Source organism: Sander lucioperca, chromosome 6 (assembly GCF_008315115.2).
Source record: "Sander lucioperca isolate FBNREF2018 chromosome 6, SLUC_FBN_1.2, whole genome shotgun sequence".
NCBI classification, from domain to species: Eukaryota; Metazoa; Chordata; class Actinopteri; order Perciformes; family Percidae; genus Sander; species Sander lucioperca.
In genome coordinates, this window is record NC_050178.1 from 38,257,972 (window position 1) to 38,268,261 (window position 10,290).

The 10,290-nt window shown below is 42.7% G+C and overlaps 1 protein-coding gene across 1 annotated transcript in view; it reads right to left on the reverse strand.

The window, feature by feature from the left end:
* lrig1 (leucine-rich repeats and immunoglobulin-like domains 1) overlaps window positions 1-10,052 on the reverse strand; it is a 38,054-nt gene extending 28,002 nt beyond the window's left edge. Inside the window, exon 1 of the mRNA XM_031278025.2 lies at window positions 8,956-10,052. Within this exon, the coding sequence (XP_031133885.1) occupies window positions 8,956-9,158 (203 nt within the window). The 5' untranslated portion in view covers window positions 9,159-10,052. The remainder of the gene's footprint in view (window positions 1-8,955) is intronic.
* Between the last annotated feature and the right edge of the window lie 238 nt (window positions 10,053-10,290).

A 10,290-nucleotide genomic window follows, 5' to 3' on the forward strand; every position in this document is an offset into this window, starting at 1 on the left:
GGAGGGTTTGGAGGAGGGACTCCAGTGCTATGTGTGGTTAATGCTTTCCAGAAAGTAACCTTACAATCATGCTGTTTCTGGAAGAAGCCTTGAAGTCATTAAAGTTTTTGACTTTGAAAGATGTTGAGACCAGCATCAGCAGAAACAAAGAAGAATGAGAATCTTCCAAATAACTTGTCAAGCTCGACAGTAGGTGCAGAGAACAAACCAGCGATGGCACAATAACCTTTATGATTCAACCAGCCAGAAAAGGATATAGTTAAGATGGGAACAGTCGCTGTGATTAGCCACGGCAAACACCACAAAGCAGTTTGGCTAAATGCTTCAAACACAGCATTCCATTGTATGGTACAACTAGTTTGTACAAAGGGGCAGGACTGTTTGACATTAGTCAGCAGGATCAAAATCAAAAGATCTCTTTGCCAGGTACTTAACCAAAGAAAGTGTGTGATAATTCAAGGCTGCGTGTTGTGCCAAATACGTACTTTCTCACTGAATACAAGCTGTTCTGACTGGTGCACTGCAGCCATGTGAGAATTTTGTATATTCATTTTAAAATCTTAGATTAGATTACTCACGGTCTAAAAAGACAATTAAACAGAATAATCAAAAATTAACAATCATGTTATTACTCTTGCACTAACAGTTGTTTTACAAGTCATTTATCATCAATCATCAATCATTCAAAAAATCATTACTAACCACAGAAACATTCTATAACTATTCTGGCGGCACACTCCAGCCTCCATTCAGCACAAAGTTCTTCAGAAGTCATCACATTCAAGTAAAAACTGCTTATATTACAAATATTCACAATTATTTAAAAAAAAAAAAAAAAAAAAACAGGCCCCATGAAATAACATTTAGCCTACTGTCTGTTCTAAACCGCACTAGCCAACACTTCAGCTGTGTTCCTGCTGGCCATCACTGAGCACAACAGTGACCATAACCTCTTTTGTGTCAGCAGAAGTGGAGTGACAGGAAACAAGAGGGCAGCTGGAAAGAGGGCTGGTCTGAAATAAATAGGTGCAGTTACACTCCCACCTTCCAACCCCACCCAGCCGCCACAACCCGAACCCCCCCCCCCACACACACACACACACAATACAAACAATAACCACAAACACTGAAAGACTGTTAAATATCAAGAGGAAAAAGCTTCTCTGTGGAGCACAGCAGAAATGTTAAACGCAAGGCTGCAGCACAATAATACCACAAAAAAGACAAATGCTAAAGTCAGTCTAAGGGCCCTAACACACCAACCAGATGGGCCGACCGTCGGCAGTAAAGCCAGTCAGACTGATCAGTCGGGTCCCGAGGTCCAAAAAATGCCTCAGAACACACTGAGGCGACGCCGACTTGAGCGTACGCTCTGCGCGTGCGCGAAACGTAATACGTATCCATACCAGCAGGCGGCGCTGCTCTGTATTGTTTCCATTAACAGTCTGATTATTTCCCAGAAAATGAAAACCGGCAGCTGATTGGACGAACGCGTCACGTGGTTCTTTTTTCTCCGGAAATTCACAGCCAGACTGTCATGGCGGCTTGTTCAGAATACGATCTCATATTGTACTAAAATAGCTCACCGAAACGTGTTTCTGAAAACATTTTAAACGAGAAATAGGCCATGCAGTTTCTGAATCTGTCTTCATTTCAGATTGACAAAGGTCAGTTTAAAAGATTTTCGTCAGATTTTGAGAGGCTCATCCGCTCCCCGTTTCCGGGTGAGTCCCGACTGCCCTGTCTCCGACTGAACATGTCGGGTCGGCCCAAATGAAGGCCGACGGCTCCTCGGACGGCCGAAGGCATGGGACACACTGAACAGACTCGAGTCACGGACCAGGCCCGACGGCCCGACGCCCCGATTATCGGGCTGGTGTGTCTTCTCTCTAACAAATGCTACTACTTGTGTGACCCTAGTAACTTTTGAAGGGCATGTATCTTTTTATAGGCTTAACAAAAATCAATCAACTGACAATCAGCCAACTACCGGAAGGATACATAAGCAATCTCAATCATTAGCTCTAATCTGAGCCTGCCTGGAAAAAAAAAAAAAAAAAAAGGATTCAAAAGACGACTCATAAAAGGCTCGCCTGACTCAGCAAACTGTCTGAGGAAGAAAAATAGGGCTCAGCGCCTGCAGTAGACCGTCATTGCTGGACCATGTAGCTGATCTGACATATAAAACTCATTAAAAGCTTTAAAAAATAGCTGTTATGGGTGCTGTGGGAGTAAAGGAAAGCTGGGAGTACAGGAGTGATGTCATAGCATATGACACTATGCTTGTAAGTCAGCACACAGTGTGTGTGTGTGTGTGTATGTGTGGGGGGGAGGGGGGAGAGGAGATATGGTGGTGGTGGGGGGGGTGCAGGGATTTGCACATACATAGATACATCATCATTATCTTTACCATTTCTACCATAGATAAAAACAGTGTGAACTTTGCTCGCTGAAAGTGTGAAGTGATGTCAGTGATGAGCCTTCTGTAGACTAGCTGGGAGACAAAGGCCCTTTAATGTGGTCGATTTCAGAGCATCATAAAACTAGTCAAATAATAACCTGAGTGTCAGAGGGCCAGACACACACACACACACACACACACACACACACACACACACACACACACACACACACATACATACATACACATACATACATACACGGCACTCTTCCTGTGATTAAGGGCCAGTTTATAGCCGGGCAACTGCAGTGAGAGTGTAAGCAAAGCCAACACCATCTCCAGGCCAGCATTTTACACACCATTCAAACAAAGGAAGGAAACCGGCAGAACAATATCTTATCAACTTTGACAAGGTTAAAAGCATAAGCTGACAAACAAGATTTGCAATAATAAAAAATGATAAACACACACACACACACACACACACACACACACACACAATTCAACAAAGGAGTTGCCCCAGCCTTTGAAATCAGTGAGGCTAGGAGTGTGACTCAGTTTCTGAAGTTTTCCGAGGCAGGAAGGCGGGCCACATCTTGGGGCCATGTGCACCGCCGTTCTTCACGCTGCTGGTTTGGGGCTGATGCAGTCGAAGGAGCGAGGCACTCCAAACAAACAGGGAGGAGGTTGGGAAAAGGGTCTGCTCAAGCCCAAGGCACTGCATGAACCCACGGCCGGGCCCAACGACGCCAACCTGGGCACTCCAGATGAGAAGCACAGCAACACTTGCTGTCCACGCTGCATACATGCATGTGCACACATTGTCTACACACACACACACACACACACACACACACACACACACACACAGAGTCATACTCCTGCATTTAAAACTGGATTCTGGCGTGATAACAATGTCATTTGTTACAAATGGCAGCAGACTACTTCATTATGAGTAAAAGGAAATGAGTGTCCCTAATTAATCTAAAAGGATAACATAAATACTTCTCTTTAGTCGGGCTATTGTTTTAGTACTGTGCAGACAGCTGCCCTTATGTTCTCAACTTCAAAGCAAAGAAAAAGACAGAATCATTAGTCAATTTGTTCCCTTCTTATTGTTTATTATACTAGCAGAGCAAAATTCGGCAATAATTACACTCCAGCCAGTGGTGAAATAAGTGTCTAAATAGTGGACTCTAAGTAGGCTACATGTGGGTGTCTAGACAGTGGAGCTCTGATGCTCCTTTCCTTTCTACAGTATCAGAAAGTACAGAGACTAAAAAATGTTTGGCCCAACTTAGCACTCAAAGCTCCACTCTTTTTTCGAAGGACTGCCTGTTTTCTGGGGAGAAGCTTGCACAGTACCTCTCCCTCTCTGTCCAAGTCACGCTTTTTTTTCTAACATCTTCTCCAGATTTCCAAACGCTTACCAGATGTAGAGAATCCACAGATGATTCATCGATCAAGCCCACTTTGTAGACACCGACTTCGGGGGAGAGGGAAAGGTGGAAAAAAAAACTTGGCGCCCTAAAGTGTCTTCACAAAAGGGCCATCTATTCTGCTGACTGGATTCCTGTAGAATGACTTGTGGCAGCAGCTGTTTGATTGTCATTAAAGCCAGTGCGAGGCCATGAGCTCACTCCATATCTTCATGTTAATGTCAGACTTTATCTGTTGTTATTAGAGTAGGGGCTCAACCATAGCTGTTCCTTCCTAATTTGTTCACAGCTAATGTTGTGCATGAATCATCTCAATCGGTTGGAGGATCATTTTCAATAAAAAAAAATTAGACTGCCGCTAGCTTTAAACTTCCATATAACAACTCCCTGTACTTTTACTATCCAGCTTAACACCAAACACACTGATAAAGGAGGAAAAAGTGAAAAGCAGTTGATAAAAAATCTGTGCCAATGATAATATCATCCTAAACCCTTCCAAGTGCTCGAGTTTGACTTTGAAAAATGCACAAGAGGACATGCGAGTCACAAGGCTAGGAAAACAGTGACAATAAACAAAGTTGGTATAATTACTCCCAATACCACAAGATTACAAGGCTGCGTAGCGAGAAATGCCCTAGAAGCCACAAGGGGCTCGGCCCTGCAGAGTGCTGCTGCATCTCTGCCCCAACTGCTGAAATGTTCACCTGTTAAAGCAACAGAAGAAGTATTTCTGCACTCAGTTTAGTGTTCATACATTAGTCCTTCTATCAAGTTCAAGTGTACCAACAGTAGAAATGACCATTATATAAATACTGTACCAAGGGCAAGCATATTCCTACTGTGGCAAATTATTTTTGCATGTTTATTAATACTGTTTTACTTGATAAACAGTACCTAAAAAAATAAAGGAGTTGTGTCTGATAATATGTGACATTCAAACAGACAGTCCTGTAATATTTCATTTCCTTTGGGTTTTTTCAGTGTGTTGCAACATGAGTGACAGTGGTTGAGGTTTTTGACCACTGACAGGACTTTCACCAACTAGTGGAACCAGCTCAAAGGCAGCAGCAGCAGACGGTGACATTGACAAAACAGTTCCATGCAGTGGGTGGAAAATCTCCACCCACCTCCCCTCATATTTCCCCAGGCCAGGTGATCTGTAGCACCCCCCTCTGCCGACCAGTCCACAACCAGCCAGCTGAGCTCCCAGCCCCTGTCAGGAAACCACCAACACAAACCCATTTCCTAAGGGCAGAAGGCAAAACCAACTGTTGGGGGTTGTGTTTACCAATAAGGCTGTACTGTGAGGTTTAAGGCTACAGCTTGGGGTTGAGTCGCGGAAGAACGCTTGGTGTACACCATGCATTATGGCCAGCACGTTGGGAAACCACTTGTGAAATGCTGGGTTACAAAGTGGACCATTCAAGATCACCCTTCTTCTTGCTTTTCACCAGAGTGGCTGCAAGCTGGTGATGCAAGGACTCTACTTTAATTAATGAAAATAAAGACAAACCCCATAAAAACAACCCTGTAACAATTAAAAACAAAAAGGATTTTACAATCTCGCATGAGAGAAAATGGAAACACACTGGCAAACAGACACTGTGTATCTGCTTTATCTCTATCCAACCACAGTAATCTCCACCAGCAAAATTAGTAATGTTCATGCTTTTATTTACTTGCAAAATCCCATTATGCCAGTGACACTGTGGGCAAAATGCTTTTTATACACATTACCCTGCCTGCAAATAAGATAAGGCACCACTCCTAAGAGGGAATATGTGACTGTTTGAGAGCAAACTTGCTTTGAATGTTATTAGGCTATTCATCAATCACAAACAATGGACAGACATCTGAGACTGGTGGTCAGTTTGTTAAATGTTAGAAGCACTGATGTAAAACAGCAATGGATATGTTTGACAAACAAATGAATGACTGCAGAGGCTTAAAGCCGCTATATCACAGATGTAACTTTGCAACTTTTGACCTACTCGTCCCTCTCATACACACCTGTCTCATGTTAATAGATGTGCCAAGTATTGTTCTGTTCTGATATTTCCATTTCCACAGAATATTTGAGCAAAATCATTTTCCACCTGCACAAAAGTCCTAAATGCTGTGCAATGCTCCTACATGCTGAGATACGAGGACTATTTCTCTGCTGTATAAATGCAGGTCCTGAGGTAGGCCTACTACTGCTGTGTTCATTACTGTAATCCCAATTAAGAGCCTGTTTAAAGATAATTGCAGTAAATACATGACAGTGCAATCCTTCTTCACCCACACAAAAGGGTGGGAAATCTTTTTTTTTTTAACTGGATTTATCTTTTCTCCTTGAACTACCATAATTCTACGGACAGCAAAGCAGAACATAGACTGTAAGTAGTTGTACAAAGCACGCGTATGTAAAACTAATTGGGGGGGGTTTCTTGTTGATTAACAACTGCAGTCACGCGTGTTTTAGATGCTTGTTTACCAGACAAATCCTACAGGTGTTTAAGGTTACTGAGATTTTTCTTTTGAGCCTTACATTGGCATTATGTAGAAGAGAGAGGAAGGAAAGCTGGCCTAGGTCACTTGTGCTTACTGACACACACCAATACTGTCTTCCCTATCACCACTGCTGGTGCTGCTGCTCCCTCCCTGGGGTAAACATAACACAGACAGTCGATTTCACTTGGCTCAGATGTCTCAAGGTAGAGACGGACAAACAGAATTTGTTTAAGACCACGGCATTGTGGAAACTGAAACTGCTCTGTTGACAGGATAAAGCTATGATTCTTGCACTGTACTATAACTTGCTACATCAACTTGTCATTTCGTACTAGTTACCCTTTCGTCTGAGAATAACATACACCCACAGCCAGCACACACATTCTTGTGCAAAGGAAGCACTCACAAACTAGAATAACTTTCAACCCACAACACAAAAAGTAATTTCATTCACTCAAGCGGACAGGACTTGGCGTATGGTACCCTATAATGGGATCACACTGGGCCACAAGTGAAATTGTCCATACTTGTCTTTTTTGGTTTACAGTAATCATCTGCTAATCCGGCTCATTTACAGACCCCGGAGGAACAGAGCTGGTTCCCTTTGAGTTACCTGCCAACATCATGCAACTATCTCAAGTAGTGTGGCAATATGCAACCTAGGTGTTTTAAAAGATTATAAAGTCATAAAGCAATCCTTTTGAAAACAACAAGATTGCGGGTCCTTAAATCTTGACCGATAAGGTTTGGCCGAGATAACAGAAATAGACTCGGATCGAGACAGGGCTCACACAGGACCCTATCTTTACAGGACCAAAAAGGTTTAGAGCAGCTGTTTCAGATGGGACAATTGTCCCAAAGTAGTTGTCCTTTGTCCATGAGGACAGGAGGAGCAGTGTGTGCCCCATGAGGACAGGAGGAGCAGTGTGTGCCCCATGAGGACAGGAGGAGCAGTGTGTGTGTGCCTGCGTACTTGCATGATAAAGCACTTGAATTTGGCTAAGTGGTGCTTCAGGGCAAGGAGGCTACCCGGGCACAAGTGCCATTATTCATGTTTTTAGAGTACTTTTTAAAAGTTGCATTCCTTACTTCCCAGGGGAAGATAAACTGCCTAACATAGGAACCTGGGAGCCAGAGAAGACTTTGGTCTTACCTCCACGTTCCCAGCAACACACACATACACACACACACACACACACAGACACACACAGACAGATGCTGAAGATTTTGTAACATGATGCACAATGGTCACTAAGGATTTACTTAGGGTTCACATTGGTTACAATATATTGAGGGGAGAGCCAAAATGTTGATTGGGAGGACAGAGTTGTGTTGTCTGTAAATAAATTGTGTCATTCAGCTTGATAAGTGCTGAGGTTTCCCAGACATTGGAGGATTTCCTATAAAACAAATATCCCAAATTGGCTCATTTCCTAAATGAGCTGGCACACGGCATTTCAACTGTTGCCAGTCTTATCCTGAGGAATCAATGCTTAATTTACAAGAAATGTAATTTGTGAACTATGGCTAGAAACACAGAAACGGGAATTATGGCAATACCTGTCATAAATCTGACTGAATGAAGAAGAGGTTTATTGTCATGATATGTTTGGGTCTATTTGTTTACTCACCCTGAGGGGACCGTTTGTTCATTCTAACATTGGAAACGTGAATACATTTTGACACATTAAAATGCACGTCTAGTATCATCTACCAACTAGGAATGATATCAAAATCTACTGACTGCAAAAGATAATGAGTCATGGCCTTTAATATGTCTGTACATTAATCTAATTTTAAGGTAAAGTAACTTCACATTATGAAATAAATTAATTATGTTAGGAATTTTAAAAGAGAACTGTTTAAGGGGCAATTAAAGTCTGACACATCAAGAAGAGTTTTCAAACTAACGGCATAATTTTAAGACCCAATACAGAGGTCTTTTTTTATTTATATTTATAACATTTCCATGTGCCGCGTGAGCACAAGGCATTTTACACCATTATGTCTACTAGCATTAACATTGCTGCATTGATAGTCTAAGTTAAAAAAAAAAAAAAAAAAGCAAAGTGTCATCACATAAGTTGACATAGACAATGTATACTAGAATAATGTATTAAGGAACCATTTCGCCTGTTGTGAAAGATGATGTGAAAACTTAAATGCATTGCATAAACAACCCTAATCACGTTACAACGTGATGTAGCAAACAGTGCAGGTGGTTTGTTGTTCCATTAGTTTCCAGAAAGGGGTGCAGGGACATTAATACGGTAACAGGGTGTCCCCACTGGAAAGTTGATTTAAGTTACATTTTATTTGTAAAACGTACTCAAAGTTGCTGTTATGAAGCAGTAATAAACATGAGAGCTGGCCTCACTCTCCCTGCTGCACTTGATGGCCAATTATGCAACTGAAATCATAAACACTAGCTAAAATCTTCTCAGACGAGATACTTTTGAGAGAAAGCCGTATCAACAGGGGTCCACTGCCGAATAGCTAATTCATTATACCGTTGACACACATTTTCGATGCTATTACGCACTTTCATTTTCTTTACAAACATAGTTACCCCGTTAAGGACTGGTCAATAAATAGGTTAGGGCGACTGAGCGCTTTACTTACAAGGAAACAGTCCGGACTGGAAGGTCCAGAGGCGTAGCTGTCAGCTCCAGGTTACTACAGTCCACTGAATCTCCGTTGCAGGTACAGTTCTGAGCACACGGCAAGTCTGAACTCAATCCATAACTGATAAATAGTTCGACCGACAAAATTAAATAAAAAACACAACAAGAAAGATATCCAAAACGTCCCAGGGACGCCGCCATTTTGTATCCAGTATTAATAGCGCGGCCGCTGAGCTCTCTCGTACCCACAAAGTGGAATATTAATGTAGCTTTGGAGAGACTGAATGCCTTTTATAGCACATGAATTGTCTTCTTGTACTACAGAGGCTAGCATAAACAACTGTGGTGCGGTAAAACGTTTTCCATCCCAGTCACAGTCATGTAGCTAGGAGACAAGTTCCCAGTCCAACTTTCTCCACTGGTGTCCGACGCGGGCTAAAAATCAAAGGTGATTCACAGATAAACCAGCAAAAAGGATGTTACAGCGAACTTGTATATCGCCCTGAACTTAAAGTTGAAATAGTGGGTTCATAAAGGGCTAAAACAACTACTTTCTCGATAGGATAACTGTTTTGGTGACATGTTTGAAAACATGCAACAGCAAAATGTTAAAGGACACAGTGCGTCTGTGATCGCTCTCAAATTAACTGTTGATCAACGGAGCAGCTGCCAAAATGTTTGAAACTTAGCAAAACCGTCCGTTGCACGGTGACTTCTGACGGTGTTATAAAAATGTCCACTACACAGTTGAAGATGTAGCAAATAAGTTAAGACCCGCAGCAATAGTGCCGGACACTCCAGCGTTGGTCTCTCAAGCCGAGCGCTGCATACCGTCCAAATCTCACCAGCACTTCGCCGCTGTAATGTTCACGTTAGTCGAATAAATCCAACTTTTAAATACACACAGTCCGTTCCAGAAGAACTCAACCGACAGCTTATCAGGTGCAGTCTGTGGTCACAAAATCTCGACGATCCAATTAATAGTAAAATAATGTCCCCCCTCCTTCCGACTGTGTACCACCACCATGAGTTTTTTCCTTTCTTGCGTTACTTTTCCTTTTTTTCTGGGTGATCGTTCCGTAGTCCCACGTTGGAAGGCACAACAGCGAGTCCAGGGTCCTCCTATGGCTCGCAGCGATTGGCTGATACGATTTGATGGGCGGGTCAAATCATAATTTCATTGGTCGGTACGGGTTCTCCGTGCAACGCGGAGTTGGAGAGCCTTTGAGCGGCTGTCAGTCAGCGGTTGCTGGCCCCGCCTATGTTTCCCACTCCGGGGTGTGAAACCGCACCACCTCCTCTCACTCTCACTGCTTCTTAAAGAGACAAATCA